We start from the raw sequence: 26433 nt of genomic DNA, 5'->3' as shown, positions 1-26433 counted from the left end.
ATATAAATATATATTTCTTGACCTTTGGGATTCATAAAGTCAGTTGTCCACAGTTTCCATTAAGTGACCAAGATCACAACATCCCTCCTGAACAGGACACCAATCTATCATAGGGTTCAAGCCAGCAATTCTGAGGGGAGGGGTCATATCCATTACATCGACCCTCATACTTAACTAGGACTTTACCAACACCAAAAGGATGAAAGGCAAAGATAACTTCAGTAGATTCTTCCTTAATAACCCTTGGTTTGCATATATATATATATGCATACACACACACACACATATAAATACATACTGACCAAAGTCTTGTGAGTGGATTTGGTAGACGGAAACTGAAAGAAGCCCATCGTATATATGTGTATATATATGTGAGTGTGTCTTTGTGTCTGTGTTTGTCCTTCCAGCTATCGCTTGACAACCAAAGCTGGTGTCTCTGTAACTCAGCGGTTCAGTAAAATAGAATAAGTACTAGGCTTACAAAGAATAAGTCCTGAGGTCAATTTCTTTGGCTAAAAAACCCTTTAAAGCTGTGCTCCAGCATGACCACAGTCAAATGACAGAAACAAGCGAAAGAATAAAAGAAAAGAATATACATATTCATATCATATATATATTATATATATCCAGGCATATATACATATTACACACACACACATATATATATATAAAATATGGGTGTTTAGTTCACAGGTGATCTAAATGACTAGGTATGCTAGGTAAGTGCCGAAATGGGCTCCAAGGTTATAAGCCGAGATGGTAGTTATGGAGCTATTGTAGATTTCCGATATAGCAGATATATAATTGTTAAAGAGGACAACAAACATTAAGGCAAGGCAAACATCTCAAGTCCCTCCTATGGGATATTCTGGAATATCCCAGAAACAGCTGTAAGACTGAATTTTTTTCCAATAATAATAATGTATATGACTTGAGATGTTTGCCTTGCCTTAACACTTGTTGTCCTCTTTAACAATATGCATGCACTGCAGATGTTTTCATGGAGAGGGACTAGTGTAATCTAGTTGTCTCTGGCTTCAATTGGCTGTAGCCAAGCAATGCCAACGTTATTAAATCTATTTAGTTGAGAGGATGATGATGATGATGATGATGATGATGATGATGAGGGTGAAGCTTGAAGTCATGGTGGGGAGGATGGTGGAAAGAGAGAGAATTGGGTGGGTGAGAGGTGAGTGAAGGGAACAGAGAGACAGACATCTAGGTCTCAAACTAATAGTCAGTGAGTTCCAACTGTTTTGCCATGGTAGACACTGTGGACACAGCGATAAGGGTTTCCAGTGAGACAGTTTAATTATCACCAGTGTCCATGGCACACTTTCCTATGTTCCCATCCCAGATGGAATTCTTTGTCAGTCGGTCCTGCCGTTTCTTTTCTGAAAAACAAAAGAAAAAAGAAATCTATTTTTAACAATGACCGATATAGACATAGGTTGTTTGGTGGGTTGTTTCGAAAATTATGCTTTACACCAGTGCTACTCAAAATGGTGGTCCATGGACTGGTGCCAGTCTGTGAGCCATCAGCTGCCGGTATTTGGTGAGTTTCCAGAAAAGAAAGAAACATTATAAAATGCTTATGTAATATTGTATTGTTTGCATGCATGCATCCATCCATCCATACATACATCATGAATTAGCTGTTATTTTCTCAGATGCAGGCCGAAGTTTTGTCAGTGAACAGGTCTCGGTTTCAAAATGATGAAAATATTTTGACACACATTAAATTTAAATGTTGAAGTGAATCTAATGGTTTTTTGTGTGTTTTTAAATGGCTTATAAACACCTCCTGTGTTGCAATAGTTTTTGTTTCGGCATATGATCTCAGATTAAGTCATCTCCATAATTATATATATTGTTTCCAGTATATATTAATATTACTAAGAAATATTATGGTCCCTGGCACATTGGAAAAAAAAAATGCTGGTACGCCTGAGAAGCACTACTTTACACCATATAAAAAAAGAGACAGGGCAAGAAAGACAGAAAGAGAGAGAGGGGAGAGAGAGTCAACATAAGAGGTACAGGATTACAGGATGATTTTACTTGGAATGTTCTGAACAAGAGGCACTTTTTTAATGAAATTTTGCAGAGGCAGTCTTTCAGTCATGTAGATTGCAATTATGTGGATAAAATTTTAAGAAACAATAACATACATCATATTTTTATTGCAAATATATAAATGAGAAGTTTTTTTTATTTATTTTAAGGTAAAGAATATTTTCCTTTTGAAACATCCAACCTATGCCAGCATGGAAAAAGAACATTCAATAATGATCAATATTTTATCAGTTTGTATAAACACCAAGAAATTTGATAAAAGTTAAAATATATTTATTATATGTATGACATATTTCCTGATACTACTGTAGCAAAAGTACTCTCCAATCTGGAACCATCTTGTCCAGAATATATATCCATCTACTGGAAGCTTTCCAGACACATACAACAACAAGACGAATACCTTCTGTCAGTCACTTACCATATCTTGTAGATATTGTTTCTCAGGGCATTAACACACTAAAGTTTCAACATCTAGCAGCTCATTGCAGAATCCCACAAGATTATCCACCATCTTTCCAACAACAACTTCGGCTGCCTTTTTGAATGCCATATCTCTAACACTCACAAACATGCGATATAAAATCAAAGAACAGCATAGTACCATGACTTAATGGAAACATTTTTTCATGCTCAGAAAAGTCAAAGCATAGGATAAACAACTTGCATCAGTTGTCAGCTGTCAGGACACTACGTTCTTCAAAGATTTTATGCTCCCCAAAATTCATCAACACTACTCCTGATGGGCTTTTGTACACTTTCCTCTTTATTACTATTTCATTATTCACTGCTACTGTTTTTTTTTTCAGTTTTTATCCTGTTTACTATGTATGGACTTTCCACTAGCATTGCTGTCTTTCTTAACTTGGCATATGTCTGTTCTCTGTCTTTAACCTTTTCCAATGAATTGTAATGCATCTGTGCACTGTATACAATAAGCTTATTATTATATTTTGAAAGTAACCTGCCATATATGATGGATAACATTCTAGTTATTAAAATAATTTACAACAGCTTCTAATCATAAATGTTGGCACAATGTGTATTGACTTCAGGTTAAAATACACCATCAATTTACAATACATGGTGAAAATTTGGTAGAGTGTTAGAGCAATGAATGAAATGTCTAGCAATATTTATTCCAGTTTCTTACATTCTGGTCTACTTGGTCTACTTGGGGGGTAAAGTTAACTTGTCACCGTTTCATACTTGGCACCTTTTTGTGGAGTCTACGGTTACAAGCATTTGGACCAGGTTTTCCGTTCAAGGCTGCCTCTCTCCATCCTGCCCACTAATCTTGGCAGCCTTATAATGGATCATGGGGCTTACCTTCTCTCCTGACTAAAAAAAGAAAAGAAACAATGCAACTCTAAACAGCTTCAAACATTATGGTGAAATACACATTACCACTGATAAACTGTTGTGCCATGACCAAGACTACCTTGGTTGTCTCTGCTGTGTTCACAAATTGAGGCATTCAGAAGTAGACTTGATGAGGGAGAGAGTACAACATATCTAAACTGTGTCACTGCACTCCATACAATTTTCCACTGTATATGGGAATGCCAGTATGGTCTTTAGTCAGATGGGAGTATTGTATATCTCGAAAAATGGACATATTGATAGAACCTAATAGTCAAAGTGGCTACCTACATGCCACAGGTCCATCTTATCAAAATTCACAACAGGCTAATCAACAACACCAGCACTTACAATAATGCTCAACATTAACACTTTGCTTAGTGAAACCTACCTCTAGCTTCTTTTAGTTGCTGGCGTTCTTGATCTCGTTTCTGTTTAGAAATATGAGGTGTAAGACCAAGAGCTCCTGTAACCATCCGGCGAGCTGTAATAGCTGATGTTTCTGGCCTTGGTTTATAAGGCTGTAGAAACTCTGAAAAATAAACAAAAACAATAAACACTTAAACTGTGTTTGGGTTGGAATGTTTTATATATAATTCAATACTTCAGAAAAAAATACTATTCTTTCTGGATTTCTTTCCATTTGTACAGTATTTGTACAAAACCTAAACTAGGTCGATATTCACAACTACCATCTTTCTTTCCCATCACAGTTCAGTCTCCTCTCTTGCACACAATACCCGATTCCTCTTAAATCCAGAATTTTATCTCAGCTCATTTGTGCTTCATAGTTCATATACGCTAACACCCCACATCCAGCGTAATTGTTTGCCTCATTTCTTCCCAGTCATCTCATGACCTCTATATTTAGGACCCAAGTTTTGCTGCTGTGACAACACTGTATTTTGTGTACAAATTTTATGTAATCTACACTTGGCAGGGGAATCCCTTCATTGCCAACAAAGGTAACAGCTTCTTGAAATTCTTTTTTACTTGTTCTTACTCTGGCTAGTCAGCTTTTCAGGTGGCCCCTCTTCACTGCTAATTTGATCACCCAGAGAAGAGTTGCTACCAAGCACTTTTAGGGAAACCTCTTAACATTTGAAATAATATATTTTACAGGTCCTATTACTTGCTACTCCTGTGCCTCTTTCACACAAAAAGACTGTCCCCTCTGTCCACCTGCTTGTGATCTCATTAACCCTCATGTGGACCCATAATTTAGACTGGTTACACTGTATGAAATTCCTGCCAAGAAAAAACCAAAGTAAATAGTGTTTAAGGGGGAAGGGGTTGTAGGAGAGACATGGGTGAAAGAGATATGATAACGATTTAGAACATGAGTGGAGTAAGAGGATAGAATTTTAGAGAAAGGTGAATGGGTGGAAAGAGGAAAGAGGAGAGTGAAAGAGAGAGAGGACAGGAAAGAGTTAGAGGAGTAGAGAGGGGGCGAAGGAGTTGGAGGAAGAGAGAGAGATAGGGAGGGAGGGAGGGAAGGAAGACAGAAAAGGAGTAATAAACAAAAAGAGAGAAAGTGAAAAAGGAAGGAAAAGAATGGATGACAAGAGGATAAAATTGTAAAAAGTGGGATGGCACTAAAGAGACATGGTAATGAAAGGTCTCAGCTGTAATGCCTTTAATCACAGATTGGCTTATTCAGGGCTGACCTAGCACCAAACAATAAAACAACAGTAAGAGAACTAAAGATAAATTTACTACAGAACTGACTCAGAATTTAAGAATTGGTGCCAAACTTACCAGTACAACGTTTAGCTTTCTGTTTAGACTTTTTAGAAGCTTCTGACATTGGCCGTACTTTCAAAAGTGGGTGATTTTGGGCCAAAGCATCATTAGCTGAAAATAAAATCATATATAGAACATTATACAGATTGGAAGAGAAGAATTTATCAGTAATTTTGATCTGTACATTCCTAACTGTTTCCTGACCACATTCTTAGCTGTGTTTCAATTAATGAGCTATGAGGTAAAGTAACGAGCTCTTCATACATTATTAGATTGCTGTTTAGAAGGCACATGGTTCAATGGTTGGAGCATCGGGCTCAGAATCATGAGGTAGTGAGTTTGATTCCTGGACCGGGCTGTGTGTTGTGTTCTTGAGCAAGACCCTTTATTTCACATTGCTCCAGTTCACTCATCTGTAGAAATGAGTTGCGATGTTACTGGTGCCAAGCTGTATCAGTCTTTGCGTTTCTCTTGGATAATATTAGTGGCATAGAGAGGAGAGGTTGGTTTGTGTGGACGACTGCTGGTCTTCCATAAACAACCTTGCCCGGACTACTGCCTAAGAGGGGAGCTTTCTAGGTGCAATCCCATAGTCATTCACGACTGAAGGGAGTCTTTACACTTTAACCTTTACCCCAGGGTAGTAGAATGGCAGAATTATTAGTGTCTTAGACAAACTGCTTAATAGTCTATGTTGTGGCCTGTTCTGGTACCATGTAAAATGCACTTGCACTAGTACCACATATAAAGCACTGGTACCATGTAAACAGCACTCAGAACACTCTGTAAAATAGTTGGCATTAGGAAGGGCATCCAGCCATAGAAACCATGCCAAACTAGACAATAGGAGCCTGATGCAGCTCTCCAGCTCCTGTCAAACCATCTCACTCATGCCAGCATAGAAAGCAAATGATGATGATGATGTTGTGGCCCTTTACATTGGGAATTCAAATTCTCGCAAAGGCAACGTTGTCTTACATCCTTCCAAGATCAATAAAAATAAAGTACCAATCAGGTAACGGAGTTAAAATAACTGACTGATCTCCTACCACCAAGTTTCTGGTCTTGTATTTATGTTAGGAATTATTAAAGAATTATAATGAAGCTAGCGTTTGAACATAACAAAAAGGTTTTTACATAAAATTATGATTATAATTTTTAATATGATCCATTTAAAACAGGCATGGGCAACCATTTTCAAGAAGTGGACCACATGAGACATTGTTCATCATGAATTAAGCTACACTACTAAAAAAAAATTGAAGGTAATTTTTTGTGAGGTGTGCCATTCATAAAACAAACAACTTTTGTATGAAAGAACCTTAAATAAGTTAGTAAGAAAAGGGTTAAACTGGTTTGTTACACATAAAATGTTCTACAGAGCAAACATAAAACTGGGATAAATAGAAAGAAAGCTAGGGAAAACAGTAAATGTATTTATTTCTCTACGTCTGAAATTTTAAAATTTATTGTTGTTAGCCTCAGGAAAACAACCACTGGCTCATGGACACGACGTCTCAACAAAATACCTTTCCTGTTGCTACTACAGTTGCTACTGTTCCTCAAAACTGGCTGGTTTAATTAATTCCACCTTCACTCAGGCACTAGCAACTCATTCATCTCTTCTCACCACCAATGATATTATTATCCATATCCAGACCCCATTCAATCCACAACACCCAGTTCCTACCTTCCCTAAATGTTAGCCAATTTACTTAGGTTTTTTTAAAGTGATTTTAAAACCTGTCTGTTTTCCAACAGAAACCAAATTTTAGATGTGTATATATATATATATATATAGGTATAAAAATTATATATAAAGAAACAAGAACGTGAAATACACAAAGGGACGAACACAGAAAATGGACGGTTATTCAAAGCCTTTAATCTTCAGTCAGAAACCGGATCATCATAGCAAATTTTGGCTGATTAATCCTGATATTGCTCCGATGCAGCCAGCCCCAATGAAAAACTAAGCTGCGAGCATTAGATTTCTTGGAAAAAGGAACGAATGTAAACGAAACAAGGACAGAAAAACGGACGAAGCCACACGAATATAAATACAAAAAACAAAAATAAAAATAAAAACAAGAATGGTAATAACAGGATAACAGCAGGTGTCTTACGACTTTAGACAAATTTAACTTATCTAGCAGGCGTGTTTGGAAAAATTGCCTTTTCGGCAGCGTTCACCAATGGCTGGTTATTCAGCAGGTCACATGAGGGTAGAGAGAGAGAGAGAGAAAGAGAGAGAAGGAATTAAAGATGGTGGAAGAAACAGAGGGCACCAAGGATTGACCAGGTCACGTGAGAGTAGGGAGAGAGAGAGACAGAAGGAATTAAAGAGGATGGAAGGAAGAGGGGGGAAGAGACAGAGCGCGTCAAAGATGGCTTAGCAACAGAAGCAATGGCGCACAGCGAGAAAGGCAGAGAAACGTGGGAGAGTGGGGGAAGAGGGGGGACCAAAGAATCAAGGCGAGAAAGAGAAAGACAGAAAGTGAGGTATAGAAAAAGTTTTTAGAAGTCGTACAAATGGATAGAATGTAAGCATACATAAGGGAACAAGGTGTACGTACGCCGCAATAATATAGGTATAAAAATTATATATAAAGAAACAAGAACGTGAAATACACAAAGGGACGAACACAGAAAACGGACGGGTCATTCGAAGCCTTTAATCTTCAGTCAGAAACTGGATCATCATAGCAAATTTCAGCTGATTAATTCTGATATTGCTCCGACGCGGCCAGCCCCAATGAAAAACTAAGCTGCGAGCATTAGATTTCTTGGAAAAAGGAACGAATGTAAATGAAACAAGGACAAAAAAACGGACGAAGCCACACGAATATAAATACAAAAAACGAAAATAAAAATAAAAATAAAAACATACATACATATATATATATACACTGAATTGCTGAGAAAGCCAGTTATACTAGTTTGGTTATACATTACATCACATGGCACATGATGCAATCTAACAGATGCCAACATGGAAAAACTAGACTTTAAAAAGATGGTGACCATGATTGAAACAGCAGGGAAAGACCTGAATTGTATATAATCTTACTGTGAAAATTCTTTGGAGATTAAACCCCAAATTGATGAGAACATATATCATCAATTGATGATGTCACCCCTGACCCAGTAGAGCAAGCCAGGTGTTCATTGATTAAAGTGTAGACACCTTATAAACATTATTGTGTCACATACTGAAGAGAAGAAGGAGAAAGGGATGGAGGAAGGAATGAAGGAAGCTGTACAGACAGGCAATTAAACAGACATTGAATATAATACTTACCAGCAACAGGGCTATTAAAAATTGCTAAAGCATGAGTATCATCAACCCATTTGATATCAAAACCCCGTTCCCTGGGAAGCAGAAAAGACAAAATACAACATTAATTAATAGCATAATGATTAATTAATTTCGTTTTGGGATTTGGTTTGCAAGATTCTTTATGTGAGTTTGTGTGTTGAAGCATATTCTGTTGTGTCTGGGGAGAGTCATTCTCTTTTAGTACCTTATTATTTAACACACTCACCGGTAAAATTTCCACTTATTTCTTTTTTATTTTTCTAAAGTGTGTTAAATTATAAGGCACTAAAAGAGAATGACTCTCCCCAGACACAAAAGATTAATTATTTGTATGAAAAGAATGAATTGCATAATAAAATAGAGATTTCTATTTAAACTTTGTTTTTAAAAGAATATTATAAAAAAATATTATCTCAGAAATTCTTGTGAATTGTTTTCATTTACAAAATCTGAAGAATTTAATTTCAACTCCACAGTTGTACCTTTATCCTAATGTTCGGAGTTCCAGTTTCTAGTGATGAAAGATGTTAACAATTTAAAACCATATTTACATTCATTTTTATCCTTATCATCATTCATTTGCCCATTCTTAAATGGGTAGAATTGAATCTATTGAGGTAGATTTTTTTTTTACAACCAGATGCTCTTCCAGTTGCCAACCCTTAGTTGCTTCTAAGCAAGTTAATATTCTTCCATGATGGGACATGTTTTCACAGAAGATTGGAAATGAATGACATCATTTATATGAGAGTGACACTCATTTACAACTATCACCCCACCCCCATCCCGACACACAGGATTCTTTCAGTTTCCATCTACTAATGCCACTTGCCTGGGATGCCATGCAGTGGGCTTGAACCTGAGACTGTATGGTTGGGAAGCAAACTTCTTAACCATACAATCACAACTGCAATTTAGTACATGCGCACACACACACACACACACACACACACACACACACACACACACACACACACACACACACATATAGACAAAAAGCACACATATGTGGTTGATGCCAGTGCTGTCTAACTGCCCTTATGCTGGTGGCACGTAAAAAGCCCCCACTATATTCTTGGAGTAGTTTGGCCTTAGTAAGGGCATCCAGCTGTAGAAACCTTGCCAGATCAGATTGGAGCCTGGTGGAGCCTCCTGGTTTGCCAGTCCCCAGTCAAACCATCCAACCCATGCCAGCATAGAAAGTGGACGTTAAATGATGATGATGATGATGATGATAATGACAACGACGATACCAGATGTCTTTCAGTTTCTGTCAACAAAATTCCACAGTTTTGGCCAGTTCAGAGAATATTAAAAGACACATGCCCAAGGTGCTGTGCAGTGGGACTGAACCTGGAACCATGTGGTTGGCAAGTGAATTTCTTAACCACATAGCAACGTCTGTGCCAACAGAAAGCAGCTGTAAAATGGTGATATTGAACCCCATCAGACTATTGTATATAAGCCACAAACCGAGTAAGCCTCTATATATTACTTTGTTCACAGCATCTTAATATTAATACATCGTTTTAGTTTGCTGGGGCATTTTTCTTTGTTTTTTTGTTTTTATTTTAATAGCATTTGTAATTTTTCTTTTAACTTTCTCCCAAACAACAATAATCAAACTGAATTGAATGTATACTTACTTAAAATTTGAAAACACACTAATTATATCTCGGGTTTGTAGCTCAGAAGAGAAATCAAAAACTTCAAGTACGTGATCATAAGCTGGAATAACAAATATACAAACAGCAGAATAAATATGCAATAAAAAAAAAAGTGACAAAATAATTATGGTAATAGTTGCAATAAGGCAACAATTCATTTACAATAAGAGCAACAGAGCCAAAGATGGGACTTGAACCATGAAATCATTGCTTTTCAGGCATTATTCATTATACTACAAGGTGCCAGTCTCTCTCTCTCTCTCTCTCTCTCTCTCTCTCTCTTGTAAGTTTTTAACTGTATACCACCTTGGGCAAGTGTCTCCTATCATAGTTCCAGGTTGACCAAAGCCCTACAAGGGGATCTGGTAGACAGAAACTGAAAGATGCCTGTCATGTATGTAAGTGTGTGTGTGGTTGTGTGTGTCTGCATGCACACGTGTTTGTGTGTCCTTGTCTTGATGTCATGCAATAGTTGTAAATAAGTGCTATAAATATATAAGTGATGACATTTGTTTCCAGTTTTCCATGAAAACATGCAAGGCCACTGGAGAAATATTACCTTGTTTGGAAACAGGTGAGGGTTGAACAGAAAGGGTGTCTAACAAGAGAAAATCTGCCTCAACAAAGGAATGTTGAACAATGATTTTCTCTCTCTCTCTCTCATATGTATATATATATATATATATATATATATATATTATATATATATATATATATATATACATACATACATACATACATACATACATACATACACACATACATACATACACACCACAAAATCATTATAGAACATCGGGCTCACAATCATGAGGTAGTGAGTTTGATTCCCAGACTGGGTCTGTGTTGTGTTCTTGAGCAAGAACTTTATCTCACATTGTTCTAGTTCACTCAGCTGTAGAAATGAGTTGTGACAGCACTGGTACCAAGCTGTATCAGCCTTTGTCTTTCCCTTGGGTAACATCGGTGGTGTGGAGAAGGGAGGCTGGTATGGATGAGAGACTGCTGGTCTTCCACAAACAAACTTGCCCGGACTTGTGCCTCACAGGGGAACTTACTAGGTGCAATCCCATGGTCATTCATGATCGAAAGGTGCCTTTTATCATTTGGTATTCACTTTCCATGATGGCACTGGTAGAGCAGTTGGGTCAGATGACCACATCCTCCAATCTCACAATTTGGCATGATTCATGTAGCTGGTTGTATTTTTTCAAAGTTCAAACACTACAGGTTTCCATGCTACCATAGCCCTGTGATATCACTTTTTGTACTGTTGACAAATTTATTTACTTGGTTTTTGTTTTATATCTTACCTTTAGGTTATAAAATTCTAAACAGCTAACCACAAGCTTACTGCATTTCCAAGGGGTCTGTGCATCAAGCAGAATAAACACCACAAGGCACTTCTATTCAAGCATTAGTCTTCTCACCAGTGTGCATCATTCCACACATATTTACAACGGGCGAGTCTCAAGTTGACTAAGAAAAAAAGTGGAGTAAGGGAGGTAACTGCAACAGCATAAAGAAACGTTATCCATTCTGACTTAAATTCTTACCTTTGTAATCTAATTCGGTATCTTTTGGTTGAAAGTCCAAATAATTAATTTTATTTTTCTGAATTTGCACCTTCCCAATGTTGGTTGTCAACTGCAAAATACACGAATAGTCGTTATCATCATCATTATTATTATTATTATTGATTTGACTCCGGTTCGATCTTATTCCTGGTAGGATTTATGTGGGTAGCAGGTTACTACCTGTAACCTTTACGAGAGTTAGTAAAAAAGTAATGCAATTTTGTTTAGGACCGGTATAATTACCAACACAGGAACATGTATCATATATCAAAATGAAGCTGGTCCTCTGTGGATCACATCTGTATTTCTCAGCATGGTCACGTTTCTCTCAATAGCAATGTTCCACCATCGAATGAGAGCATGTATCCATGCCCCATAAAATTCTGTTGACTGTTATTTGAGCCACTTCTTCACTACAGTTTTCACTTCCTCGTCACTAGAACAATGTTTGCCTCTCAAACCCTCTTTCACGGGGCCGAAGAGATGATAGTCTAGTGACGAGGAAGTGAAAACTGTAGTGAAGTGGCTCAAAGAATTATACCTGTCCTAAACAAAATGGCATTACCTTTCGATTCACCCTCGTACAATGAAATCCTACACTCAAGAGAGACATTTATCCAATCCCAGGCAAAATCAAAATCAACAATGTCTCCATTGTGATTTCATAGCAAAATTTATACCTGGATTGAAATTACATTCATGCATACCTCACAAATAGATGCAGCTTCTTTTATTTTAATTTTTTTTTAATTCTTTCCTTCAAACACTCATACACCAAAATTGAGAGTAACCATTATTATTATTATTATTATTATTATTATTATTATTATTATCCAATGTTTCTATTATTATATATATATATATATATATATATTATTATTATTATTATTATTATTATATTATATTATTATTCTTCTATTCTAGAAGACAACTGGAGGTTTCTAAGGGACAACCTGCTGAGAGCCACTGACCAGATCTGTGGTTGGTGCAAAGTCCCCTCAAGACCCAAAATAACGTGGTGGTGGAACAATGTTGATGACAGGGCTATTAGACAAAAGAAACAGGCTTGGAAGGACTGGAAGAACGGTGGTAGCAGGGAAGTGTATCAGACTGCCAGAAGGGAAGCTAGGAGGCAGGTGTATTTAGCCAGAGGGGAAGCAGATAAGAAAAAATTTGCCAATGTTCTGCGCCATGAGGGCAAAAGACTTGAGGTATTTCGTGTTGCAAGACAGTGTGTGAGAGAGAATCGTGATGTGGTAGGAGAGAAATGTGTTCACATGGATGATGGTTCACTTGCGCTAAATGAGGATGCAAAGAGAGTGGTTTGGAGACGCCACTATGAAAGGTTGCTGGATAAAGAAAATGCATGGGATAAAGAGAGTCTGCTGAATGTCGACCCAACAGAGGGACCAGCTATCCATGTTGACAGTTTCTTAGTAGTCAAGGCAATTAGAAGCATGAAGACAGGGAAAGCCCCAGGCCCATCAGGAATTACTGCAGAGATGCTCAAAATATCTGGCAGTGTTGGCTATACCCTAGTCACTGGTATAGTTAACCAGGTGATACACGAAGGAGTCATACCCAATGACTGGTGTAGCAGCATCATAGTTAACTGCTACAAAGGTAAAGGTGACACCCTAGATACAAATAATTACAGAGGTATCAAGCTTTTGGATCAGGTAATGAAGGTTACGGAGGGGGTTATAGCCCAACTTATTAGGGAGAGAGTCAACTTGGATGAGATGCAGTTTGGTTTCATGCCAGGGAAAAGCACCACTGATGCCATATTTCTGGTAAGACAGCTGCAGGAGAAATATCTGGCCAAAGATAAGCCCCTGTACCTGGCTTTCGTTGACAAGGAGAAAGCCTTTGACAGAGTCCCCCGATCCCTTATCTGGTGGTCAATGAGGAAACTAGGGATAGATGAATGGTTAGTGACAGCTGTGCAAGCCATGTACAGGGACGCTGCTAGTAAGGTGAGGGTTGGCAACGAGTACACTGAAGAATTCAAGGTTGAGGTTGGGGTCCACCAGGGTTCAGTCCTCAGCCCCCACCTATTTATCATAGTCCTCCAGGTAATAACGGAGGAATTCCAGACGGGATGCCTCTGGGAGCTCCTCTATGCTGATGACCTTGCTCTAATCGCTGAGTCGCTATCAGAACTAGAGAAGTTTCAAGTGTGGAAACAAGGATTAGAATCGAAGGGCCTTAGAATCAACCAAAGTCCTAATAAATAGGAAGGCAGGCAAACCACAAATCCCTTCAGGTAGATGGCCCTGCTCGATCTGTAGTAGAGGTGTAGGTAGAAACTCTATAAGATGTACCCTGTGTAAGCTATGGACACATAAGAGGTGCAGTAATGTCAAAGGAAGGCTAACTGGGAAGATAGTTTTTGTATGTGGCAGATGCTCAGGAGCGATAAACACTGAAAATGCGCAGAGACCAACTTCCGCCACATTCCAAGGAGAAAAACTAGAAGTAGTTGATAACTTCCGTTATCTAGGTGACCAAATCAGTAGCGGAGGAGGGTGCACCGAAAGTGTAGCTGCTAGAATAAGAATACCTTGCGCAAAGTTCAGAGAGCTCTAACCTCTGCTGGTGACAAAGAGCCTCTCCCTCAGAGTAAAAGGTAGACTGTATGATGCATGTGTGTGAACAGCCATGCTACATGGCAGTGAAACATGGGCTGTGACTGCTGAAGATATGTGTAAGCTCGCAAGGAATGAAGCCAGTATGATCCGATGGATGTGTAATGTCAGTTAGCATACTCAACAGAGTGTAAGCACCTTGAGAGAAAAGTTGGACCTAAGAAGCATTAGATGTGGTGTGCAAGAGAGACGACTGTGCTGGTATGGTCATGTGGTGAGAATGGATGAGGATAGTTGTGTGAAAAAGTGCCACACCCTAGCCGTTAATGGAACCTGTGGGAGATGTAGACCCAAGAAGACCTGGGATGAAGTGGTGAAATGACCTTCGAACATTAGGCCTCACCAAGGAAATGACTAGCAACCGAGACATTTGGAAATATGCTGTGCTCGAGAAGACCCCGGCAAGCCAGATGAAACCATAACCCGTGGCCTATGCCAGGAGCATAACCAGCCCGCTTATGCGTAGCTTTTCCTTCTTTGGTCACTAAACTTTGCTTGCGAAGACCTGTTGAGGCAAGTGAAATCAAAATCAAATCAAATCAAAATCAATTCAATGACTGGCATCTGTGCTAGTGGGGTGCAAAGAGCGCCATACGAGTGTGATCATTGACAGAGAGGCTATTTGAGTATGATCGTTACCAGCGTCGCTTTACTGGCACTTATGCGTGTGCTAGTAGGGTGCCAAGAATACTATCCGAGTGGGATTGTTGTGATAGTTGCCAGAGCAGCCAACTGTCTTCCATACTCGTGGCATGTAAAAGGGTACCATTCGAGCGTGATCGTTACCAATGTCGCTTCACTGGCACCTGTGTCGGTGGCACGTGTAAAAAGATTCGAGCGAGGTCATTGCCAGTACCGCCTGACTGGCCCCCATGCAGGTGGCACGTAAAAAGCACCCACTACACTCTCAGAGTGGTTGGTGTTAGGAAGGGCATCCAGCTGTAGAAACTCTGTCAGATCAAGACTGGAGCCTGGTGCAGCCATCTGGTTGCCAGCCCTCAGTCAAAACCGTCCAACCCATGCTAGCATGGAAAACGGACGTTAAATGATGATGATGATGTTTGACTTTTGCTTTACATTTGTACAAGTTGGCTCCAAGTCTCACCCAGAGACCTCAAGAGACAACAGGTTGGAAGTTCATGTTGTTGTTATGCCTAGTGTGCCATACATTTGGTTTTGTATTTAGTGTTGTACTAGTGAATGTCTAAAAAACCATACGAAAATTGTTTGTTTTAAAACTTGAGATTACATAGAAAGTATTTTGTGTAGAATATGAGCAGTTCCCATGAGCACTATCTTTTGAATTTCTGCCATTTTTGAGTTTCCTGGTATCTGAGTTAGGTAGCAATCAGCCCCTTTTGTTATCATTCCCAGGGCACCAATGACAACAGGTATTGTTTTAGTCTTCAGGTTCCACATTTTGCTGATTTCTATTTCAAGATCTTTATATTTGCTCAGTTTTTGGTAGGACTTGACAGATACATTTATATCGATTGGGACAGTCATATCAATGAGGAGGCATGTTCTTTGTCTGAAGTCATTCAATATGATGTCTGGCCTATTTGCATCTATCTTTCTGTCAGTTTGAATGGTGAAGTTCCAGAGGAGTGAGATGTGGTCATTGGAGGTGGTTTGTGTTCCCACCAGTTTTTTTCATGGGGCAAATCCAGGTTTTTGCAAATTACCCAGTGAATATATTGTGCAGCTCTATCATGCCTGTTGAGATAGTCTGTAGGCACTAGAAGACTGAACTTGGAGACAACATAATCAATGGTTTCATTTTGTTGTTGACATACAAGACATGTTGGGCTACTGCCGTTTTTTAATATGTTGGCCTGGTAGTTCCTTGTTGGTAGGCATTGATCTTGAGCTGCCATGATAAACCCTTCTGTTTCAGATTTTAAGCCAGAGGCCATTAGCCATTGATGGGTCAGGGCTTTGTCAACATCTGCACTATTCGCTCTCTTTGGGTATTTGCCATAGAGAGGTTTTTCTTGCCATTTATCATTCAAAATATCTAAAGCAGCAGTTTTAGCACGGGTTTTCATGCACTTAGCTTTTTCTGTGCTTGTTTCTTCTATGTCTAATTCCGAAATTTGTTGTATTCGGAATTCACTTAGATATTCTTTTGCCTGTTTTGTTACTGAGTATGATGTTTTCTTGTTTTCATGTTTTGAGACCAGTTTTAACATCCAGTCCTCAGAGTTTTTCAGGTCGGTGTCTAGGCCAATTGTAGCAATCTTCATTGTTATTGCCAGTTGTAAAAGTCCACGGCCTCCCTCTTTTCTTGGCAGATAAAGTCATTCTATATCTGCCTTAGGGTGGTGCATTCTATGCATTGTCAACAGTTTTCATATTTTTCTGTCAAGATTGCATGTTTCAGTAATTGAACAGTTAACGATATTGAAACTGTAAGGCACGACTGGTATGGCTAAAGCATTGATTGCTTCGATCCTGTTTCTCGCATTCAACTCTGTCTTGAGTATTGCTCTTACTCTGCGATAACATTCTCTCCTGATCCTTTCCTTCATCACTGATTGCCTTATTCTGTCCCCTTCAATTACCCCTAGGTACTTGTAGTTTTCCGCTGGGTCTAACTCTTTTATGACATTCTGCTGGTCAAGGTTAACGTTAGATGTTTCTGTCATTTTTTCTTTGATAAAGGTAGCTTTTGCACATTTATCGAGGCCAAATTGCATTCTGATGTCATCACTGAATTGTTTAACAATCGCTAGTAAGCCCTTGAGTTGTTGGTCATTTTTTGCAAAGAGCTTTAAATCATCCATGTAAATGAGATGATTTATATTTTTATCCAACATTTTATATCCGTACTGTGCGTCATTGAGCAATTTTGAGACAGGCATTAAGGCTAAACAAAAGAGGAGTGGTGATAGTGAGTCACCCTGGAAAATGCCACATGAAATTTTTACATCACCAGCATTTAGAGATTCAATGTCACTGTTCTAAGTCAGTGTGGTTCTCCATGATCTCATACTTATAGACAAAAGGTTTCGCAGAGTAGGTGCTATTTTATACATTTCCAGGCATTTCTTAATCCAGCTATGTGGTAGGCTATCAAAAGCCTTTTTATAGTCTATCCAGGCTATTGACAAATTTTTGTGTCATTTGTGACAATCTTCTAAGATCATCTTATTGATGAGTAGCTGATCTTTACAACCATAGGATCCACGTTTACATCCTTTCTGTTCATTAGGGAATATGCTGCTGTCTGTTAAAAAACTATAGGTATATTCCGTCAGGACAGATGTTAGCGTTTTATACATAGTTGTTAAGCAGGTTATGGGTCTATAGTTTTTTGGTTCATTTGTTTCTTCACTTTTTGGAAGCAGGAATGTTAACCCATTAACTAGCCAAGGAGGCATCCTACTAGGGTGTTGCAAAACATCATTGTAAAGTTCTGTTAGCAGTTCATGGCTCTCTGGGAAGGCATTCAACCAGAAGTTAGGAATTTTATCCTTTCCTGGAGACTTCCATTTGCTTGACCTCCTGAGAGCAGATCTTATATCTTCTACCTTGACACCCTCCCACTTTTGCTCTTCTAAGGAGTCCAGTTCTGTAGATATTCTATCAATCCAGGGGGCCTTTTCGTTGTGTGTTTTTTCTTCTGCCCAAATTTTATTCCCAAATCCCTGCACTTCTTCTTTTGCTGGTACAGACTTTACAGTAACTGGTGTTTTCCCTATCATCCTGTAAAAATTTTTGGGGTTATTTTTTAACATGTTGTTGTCCTTGAAGAATCTAACACGATTTTCATACCTCGCTATGCGGGCAGCTTTAGCAGATACCTTTTGCTTGATGGTTTCTATGGTGGCATCAATATCAAGTATAGTTTTCATATTATATTTTTTCTTTAATTTTTTGCATTTTGTAGGTTTGGTAGTCTTGTCAACCTTAAGGTTTTTCAAATATTCAATGTCAGAGCTAAGTAGTTTAATTTGTTGTTGGATACGCTCTTGCCAAGAAGGCTTTTTGTGGGAATGTTGCCGTTTTCTAATCTTTTCACCAGATAGAATCGTTGACATTTTCACGGATGCATAGTACAGGTGGTTGAGATCTGTGATATCGACATCATTAGCTGAAATTATCTCCTTAAGTGCAAGGCGGATTTTACCAATTATTTTCCTGTTTTGGTTAGAGTTGCGGATTTTAGGGAGTGTATCATGTCCATTCATACTGGCTTCTTTAATTTTCAACCATTCAATCATGATTTGATTCTTCAGCTCATGTAGTTCTGTTGGGTCAATATTTGTGTGACTTTCTTCATCTATTTGATGTTCATCTGTCTTAGTGGTTATGATTGATTCAGTTAGTATTTCACTTTGCCTATCAGTTATACTAACTCTTTCAATCCTTACTGCGTTTTTATCAGCCCTGGGCTGGTCTATAATTATTTCCTCTGTCTTATCTTCTTTAGCTGCAGCTTCGTTCATTTTATACGTTACTGCTTGTCTAATTTGGTCAATTTATTATTATTATTATTATTATTATTATTTGCAAGTTTTCGACAGCTATGCAATACTACTAGGAAGTGAACCTGACGTGTACATAGCTTCATATCTTCAATTGTGGGGATTGTTTTTGTTGTTTCTGGTATTGCTTCTGGTGTTTTGCTTGTTTGTTGGGTAAAGTAGATGTGTTAGTTACCATGTTATGCTAATGTTTACACTGATTGAGCAAAATGGGTTTTAACAAAGCTGTGAGGGTGCGTGGCCTCATGGTTAGAGTGTTGCACTCACGACTGCGTGATCGTGGTTTTGAAACCACGATTCTCAGACCAAGAGATGAATTGTATTGTCGAGCAAAGCACTTCATCTCACGTCGCTCTGCAATCAGACATCGGATGTATACCACAAGCAATATTGATTTGTTGATGTAGGGAGAGAGCGGAATGTAACACACAAATCACCTGTGCAGGTTATTCTTGCAAGAAACAGCGGAACCTTCGTCTGTCGTCTATGATAGGAGAGTCCATGTCCAGTTATGACCACCTCAACTTCAGGGTAGAATCTATGACTACATTACCCACTCTGCCTTTTAAGATAACAGAATTATTTGAAGGAGATTTGGTAGCTATTTCTAGCAGGTGTTGTGCAAGATGATTTATAGTGAAAGCATGTGACTTAGTGGTTAGGGCATTTGGCTCACGATTGTAAGGTTGTGAGTTCAATTCCCGGCGACGTGTTGTGTCCTTGCACAAGACACTTTATTTCATGTTGCTCCAGTCCACTCAGCTGGCAAAAATGAGTAGTACTTGTGTTTCAAAGGGCCGGCCTTGTCACACTCTGTGTCACGCCAAATCTCCTTGAGAACTATGTTAGGGGTATACATCATCATCATATATAATATAATAATAATAATAATAATAATAATAATGAAATTATTGTATACAGTGCTCAGGTGCACCATAACTTGTCGAAAGTGCAGATAAAGTATATGCAGTAATGTACAAATGTCTGGAAAGTGAACAGTGTATGAGTCAGATAGAAGGGAGAAAATCAAGTGTAGTGTTGGTGAATCTCAGGAAGCATGGAAGTTTTGAAGGATGCAGTGTCTGTGGATTGCTCAGTCACTTGCGCGTTAATTTCACGAGCAAGCTGTTCTGTTGATCATATCAGATGGGACCCTCGTTGTCGTAGCCGACGGAGTGCTTCCTTCCTGTGTGAGATGTTTTATACATTAGGTGATTATGTAGAATGTGTAGTGCTATACTGAGTAAAATATGTGCTGTGTGAGTTGTGTAATAGTATTAGCGAGTGACTGTGCATGTTGGTAGTGATTGTCTTGTACAGGCCCTATACAGAGAGGTTGTCAGCAAGGTTAGGATTGGCAACAAATATAGTGAAGAATTCCGGGTAGAAGTAGGGGTACACCAAGGCTCATCCCTCAGTCCCCTTTTATTCATCATAGTCCTCCAGGCAATAACAGAAGAATTCAAAACAGGTTGCCCCTGGGAGCTCCTCTATGCTGATGACCTGGCTCTCATAGCAGAATCACAACCGGAACTAGAAAAGAAATTTCGGGTGTGGAAGCAAGGGTTTAAATCAAAGGGCCTTAGAGTAAATGTAGCAAAGACCAAAGTTATAGTAAGCAGAAAGGCAAACTCAGCACACACACCCTCCAGCAGGTGGCCCTGCTCAATCTGTAGGAAAGGTGTAGGTAGAAACTCCATAAGATGTACCCAGTGTAAGCTATGGACGCATAAGAGGTGCAGCAACATCAAAGGAAAATTAACTGATAAGATAGCTTTCATGTGCGGCAGATGCACAGGGACAATAGACACCACAGATACTCAGAAAACAGATTCCATCACACTCCAGGGGGAGAAACTAGAAGTAGTTGATAGTTTCCGCTACCTGGGTGACCAAGTTAGTAGTGGAGGTGGATGCTCAGAGAGTGTCACCACTAGAATACGAATAGCCTGGGCAAAGTTTAGAAAGCTCCTACCCCTACTGGCGACAAAGGGTCTCTCGCTCAGAGTGAAAGGTAGATTGTATGATGCATGTGTGCGAACTGCCATGCTTCACAGTAGTGAAACATGGGCTGTGACTGCAGAGGACATGCGTAGACTTGAAAGAAATGAAGCTAGCATGATCCGCTGGATGTGTAATGTCAGTGTGCGCGCACGACAGAGGGTAAGCACCGTGAGAGAAATGCTGGAAATAAGAAGCATCAGATGTGGTGTGCAAGAGCGACACTTGCAATGGTATGGTCATGTACTGCGGATGGATGAGGAGAGATGTGTGAAGAAGTGCCGCTCCCAAACAGTTGAAGGTATCAGGGGGAGAGGTAGACCCAGGAAGACATGGGATGAAGTAGTCAAGCATGACCTCAGAGCGTTGGGCCTCACAGAGGCAATGACAAAGGACTGAGATCTCTGGAGATATGCTGTGACTGCAAAGACCCGGGCTGCTTTCTGCACCACTTCCGCATAGCCCCTGCCCATTCAAAGTACCTTGGATTTCAGAACATCTCGCTGTGCTTGAGGGGACCTATTGAGTCAAGTACATGAACATCGAAATAAATATCAATGGAAATAGTAGTTGTGATACCTGTGCCGGTGGCACATAAAAAGCACCATCCAAACGTGGCCGACGCCAGCGCCGCCTCGACTGGCTTCTGTGCCGGTGGCACGTAAAAAGCACCATTCGAACGTGGCCGATGCCAGCGCCGCCTTGACTGGCTTCCGTGCCGGTGGCACGTTAAAAGCACCAACCGATCGTGGCCGCTACCAGACTCCCCTGGCACCTGTGCCGGCGGCATGTAAAAAGCACCCACTATACTCACGGAGTGGTTGGCGTTAGGAAGGGCATCTAGCTGTAGAAACACTGCCAGATCAGACTGGAGCCTGGTGCAGCCCCTGGCTTCCCAGACCCCGATCGAACCGTCCAACCCGTGCTAGCGCGGAAAACGGACGTTAAACGATGATGATAATGATGATGATGATGTGGTGAGTTGTGTTGTTGATTAAAGGTATCCCAGCTACGACCATCCTTTCTTTTTAGAAGTGCTTCTAGAACCACATTATCCAAATGTCCTTTATTTTCCAAGATAGTTTCAATTCATTGCATTGATCACCGTAATCTCTGTGCTATATATTTTCTTAATCTCGAAAGGAAAGAAGGCAAATTGGAAGACTTAGTGTAAAGGGACATAATTCAGGTGGGCCTAAATTCAAGATATTTTTTGATGCCTTCACCGTGTTCAATCCATCCTATACATATTCACAGGCGTGCGCGGTGGTGGTGGTGGTGGTGGTGGTGGTAGTAGTAGTAGTAGTAGTAGTAGTAGTAGTAGTAGTAGTAGTAATAATAATAAATGAATCCTGTAATAATTTCAAACCAAATGAACCACTTATTCATAGAATCAGTGTATGAGTGGCTGAGTATTCCTAAAGCACATGTACTCTTAATGTAAATCTTACACAATCGTTGTAACATAACATATATCAAGGTTAGACCTTTGAATTACAGGCTCAGGCCATCCAATAGGCTTTACATCGCAGTTTCTATCGACTCAATCTCATTTGCAAGAGTTGGCTCAACTTGAAACTAAATTCTAACAACAGATTTATTTCTACTGTAAATCACTTACCAGGAGGTAAATAAACATTAAGGATCATACACACAGGAAAGAAAAAAATATTAAAAACAATGAAAAACAAAAGTATAGAAACAGCAGAACAACGGATTGATAAAATCAGTGGAGCATGAAATATCAGCGTTGTCGTTAGGTGTCTGCCATAGATCGACATTGACTGATTTGTTCAACTGAAACAAAATAGCTTTGAATGGTGAGTGAGGCAGTTGGCATGGCCCCCACCTCTGACTGGCTCTTTGGACCTCCACACCAAGTACCTAGTGGTGTGCAAGAGTGCAATGAGCATGGTTCACATAGAGACCCCCCCCCAGTAACAGTTCATTTGCTCGTTGACGCCCAACCATTGTCTGATGGTACAGATCTTCTGTTTGGCTGCAATAACCGTCAATCCAGTGGTCATGAAATATATTCTTTTCTATTCTAGGCACAAAGCCTGAAGTTTTTAGGGAAGGAGCAAGTCGATTTTGATCCCAGTATGCAACTGGTACTTAATTTATCGACCCTGAAAGGATGAAAGGCAAAGTCGACCTTGGTGGAATTTGAACTCAGAACGTAGAGACGGGTGAAATGCCGCTAAGCATTTTGTCCAGCGTGCTAACGATTCTGCTAGCTGAAATATATTGCCTTGTTGCACAAAGTGCAGCAGAAAAATCTCTCATATTTTATATGACCATTGTTGTGACACTAGTGAAATTAGGCAGGTGGTAACAGTGTCTTCAGTTAGGTAATGTCCTGCTGTTTTTTTAGGGTTTTTTGTTTCTAATCACTATCATTGTTTGCATTAGTGCACACTGTATTTGCTTTTGAAATGATCATCAACCTGTAAAATGTGGGAGGTTAGGGGCATATACCTATATCTGGTATCTTGAGTGCAAATCCAATCCACATCAACTGTGCTCTTTTGCCTTCCATGGTTGATAAATAAAAATAAAATCCCAGACAAAATGGTTATATCACCTAAAACCCCTTGGTATAGCACCGGCAGGGCCATGTTCCTGTGACTAAAGTAATGTTAAAAGAAGGAAAAGTAAATCACAGACTTCGGCTTAAGGTAGGAAGGCTTGCATAGCAATCACATGATCTTGGATTCAGTCCCACTGTGCAGCACTTGGCTAAGTGTCTTCTGCTATAGCCTCAGGCCGACCAGTGCCATGTGGATGAATTTGGTTGACAGAAACTGTACACAGGCGGCAAGCTGGCAGAAACGTTAGAATGCTGGGCGAAATGCTTAGCGGTATTTCGTCTGCCGTTACGTTCTGAGTTCAAATTCCGCCGAGGTCGACTTTGCCTTTCATCCTTTCGGGGTCAATAAATTAAGTACCAGTTACACACTGCGGTCGATCTAATCGACTTAATCCCTTTGTCTGTCCTTGTTTGTCCCCTCTGTGTTTAACCCCTTGTGGGCAATAAAGAAATAAGAACCTGTACAGAAGCCTGTCATGTGTATCTGTATCTGTTCCGCCCATTCCACTGCTTGATAACCAGTGTTGGTTTGTTAACAACTCCACAACTTAGCAGTTCAGCAAAAGAGACTGATAGAATAAGTACCAGACTTAAAAAGATGAGTACTGAGGTTGATTTACTCAACTGAACCTGTCAAAGCAGTGCTCCAGCATGGCTGTAGTTCAGTGACTGAAACAACTAAAAGATGTAACTTACCTCTTCCAAAGCTTGAGGTTCCAAACAATCTCCATTGTCATCATATAATGCCTCCCATGACTCATCATCAACAACTGCTGTAGACGTAGCCATCTGTGGAGAAAACTTCTCTGTTTTGGCTGTACTCTCTGACGAACAAGTCGAATCATTACTAGGTGTAGTTGTGGTCTTAGTGCTGCTTTTGAATTTAGAATTCATATCACCATCGCACTGATCTAATTTTGAGGAAGAAGGAGAAGATCTGTCCAAAGAGCTCTCACCTCCTGAACCAGTACAATCACAGTTTGTTGAGCAAGATAGTTCTGACTCCTGTTGTTGATCAGTTGTAGAAAGCTCACAAGCATTGCTATAACTTTCATTTATGCTAGTTTTAGAAGAATTACAGTCATGCTGTGAACTGTTCATATTTTCTAGGTGAGATTGAGAAAGGTCTGCTTCTGTTTCTGAACTTTCTTCCGATTCTGTTTGGTCACATGAAGGAGCATGGACATTTTCAGAGTTCGTCGAGTCAGAATGTTGTTTTGTGCTTAGAGAATTTGCGTTCGGCAGAGTTCTCTCCCTTGTCACACTAGCTGAACTCTCATTCCATTGATTTGGAACAGTTTTTCCAGCAGATGACCGATGGTCTTCATCTCCTTGAGCCAAGGTGAACGGCTCAAGAGGTGTATTGTCTTTACTGGGGACAAACAACGCATTCGGCAATTTGATGTCAGAGTCAGAATCACACGTAGATTCTGGAGAAAACGCACTCGACAGATCGGTTTTTGTATTCTGTAGAGTGTTGGGTGTTGGGGAAACTTCTTTTGAGTATTTTCGAGCAGACATTGAAGTGCTGTGATTGTGATTCGAAGTTTCTTGGCTAATGCCATCCCTACGCGACACTTTGTTGATAATGGCTCTTGTTTCAGGAGATCGAGTTCTTTGGATAGCAACAGCAGCAGCACCAGCAGCAGGTCTGTGGAATGAACTGCTTTCTCTGTCGTGGTTGCCAGCAACCGATTGAGATTTCAACGACAAAGGTGACAGCGAGTCTTTATCTGAATAGCCAAAATCTGCTGATGAGGAATTACAATGATATTCATAACGTTTACCTTTGCCACTCTTATGAGAAACGTTATTGGAAAAATTACAAGGAACTCCTGAGTTAGTGTCCTTAATTCCAGGAGAAAACCCTTCTAAACCATGATGTGATCTTGATAACTGAAAATATATATCACAACCAGCATCCTGGCATCTTGCAGATCTATTCATATTATTAATATTATTACTATTATTCACTGACAAAGATTCTATGTCGTAATCTTTCGATATCCTGTCTAAAGGTGAGGTGGGTTCCCGACAGTCTGCAGGAGGAATGCTCTTTGAACTGACGTCAAAACCTCCTCCTCCACTCTGTAACTGCATTTGGCGCTTGGCACGTGGCACATAGATTTCCACTTCACGCCGATTTTTTTTCAGGTTACATCCGTTTTTGGAAGTGTTTTTACGAGCAGGCAGTGACGACTGGCCAGTGTTGCATAGACTTGATGACAGTTCATGTTGGTAGGGAGCTTGACCACTTCGTATATCATCTTCCTCCTCAGTAGAGTACTGCAGCTGCTGCTGTTGCTGCTGCTGTTGCTGCTGTTGATAGTTGTCAGTATCCTGGTAAAGCTGCTGTTTTATACGACGAGGTCTTGGTATATAGAGCTGCTGTTCAGGCTTTTTCTGCTTTGCTCTACAACAAGCAACAGACGGGAAAAAAATAAATAAAAAGCGTTTTAACGTAGTCATCAACATCATAATTACTGGATTCACATCTAAATGGACATATTGTCATCCACAAAGTATATAAAGTAATAAAGAAAGAAAAAAACGAAAGAAAGAGGAAAGTGAATCAGCAGAAAATAAGTTGAAAAACTGTTTAACGCAAGTTCTATGCCTCAGGCGCATGGCTGTGGTTAGAGCATCAGGCTCACAATCATGAGGTAGTGAGTTTAATTCCTAGACTGGGCTGTGTGTTGTGTTCTTGAGCAAGGCACTTTATTCCATGTTGCTCCAGTTCACTCAGCTGGAGAAATAAGTTGTGACTTCACTGGTGCCAAGCTGTATTGGCCCCTTTGCCTTTCCCTTGGATAACATCAGTGACATGGAGAGGGGAGGCTGGTATGCATGGGTGACTGCTGGTCTTCTATAAACAGCCATGCCTGGACTTGAATCTCAGAGAAGAATGTTCTAGATGCAAACTCACTGATGACCGAAGGGGGTTTTTACCTTTTCATAAA

At 39.8% G+C, this 26433-nt stretch overlaps 1 protein-coding gene across 1 annotated transcript in view; it reads right to left on the bottom strand.

Annotated features, from left to right (window-relative positions):
- Positions 1-604: 604 nt before the first annotated feature.
- Positions 605-26433, bottom strand: part of LOC115219050 (coiled-coil domain-containing protein R3HCC1L) — a 48644-nt gene continuing 22815 nt past the window's right edge. Inside the window, exons 5-11 of the mRNA XM_036508751.1 lie at positions 24170-25886; positions 11724-11814; positions 10147-10228; positions 8483-8553; positions 5197-5292; positions 3830-3970; positions 605-1394 (exon numbers count right to left, since the gene is read on the bottom strand). Coding sequence (XP_036364644.1) covers positions 1309-1394; positions 3830-3970; positions 5197-5292; positions 8483-8553; positions 10147-10228; positions 11724-11814; positions 24170-25886 — 2284 coding nt within the window. The 3' untranslated portion in view covers positions 605-1308. The remainder of the gene's footprint in view (positions 1395-3829; positions 3971-5196; positions 5293-8482; positions 8554-10146; positions 10229-11723; positions 11815-24169; positions 25887-26433) is intronic.

This window comes from Octopus sinensis, linkage group LG14, assembly GCF_006345805.1.
Source record: "Octopus sinensis linkage group LG14, ASM634580v1, whole genome shotgun sequence".
Classification (NCBI taxonomy): domain Eukaryota; kingdom Metazoa; phylum Mollusca; class Cephalopoda; order Octopoda; family Octopodidae; genus Octopus; species Octopus sinensis.
This window is presented reverse-complemented; position numbering and strand designations above follow the sequence as displayed.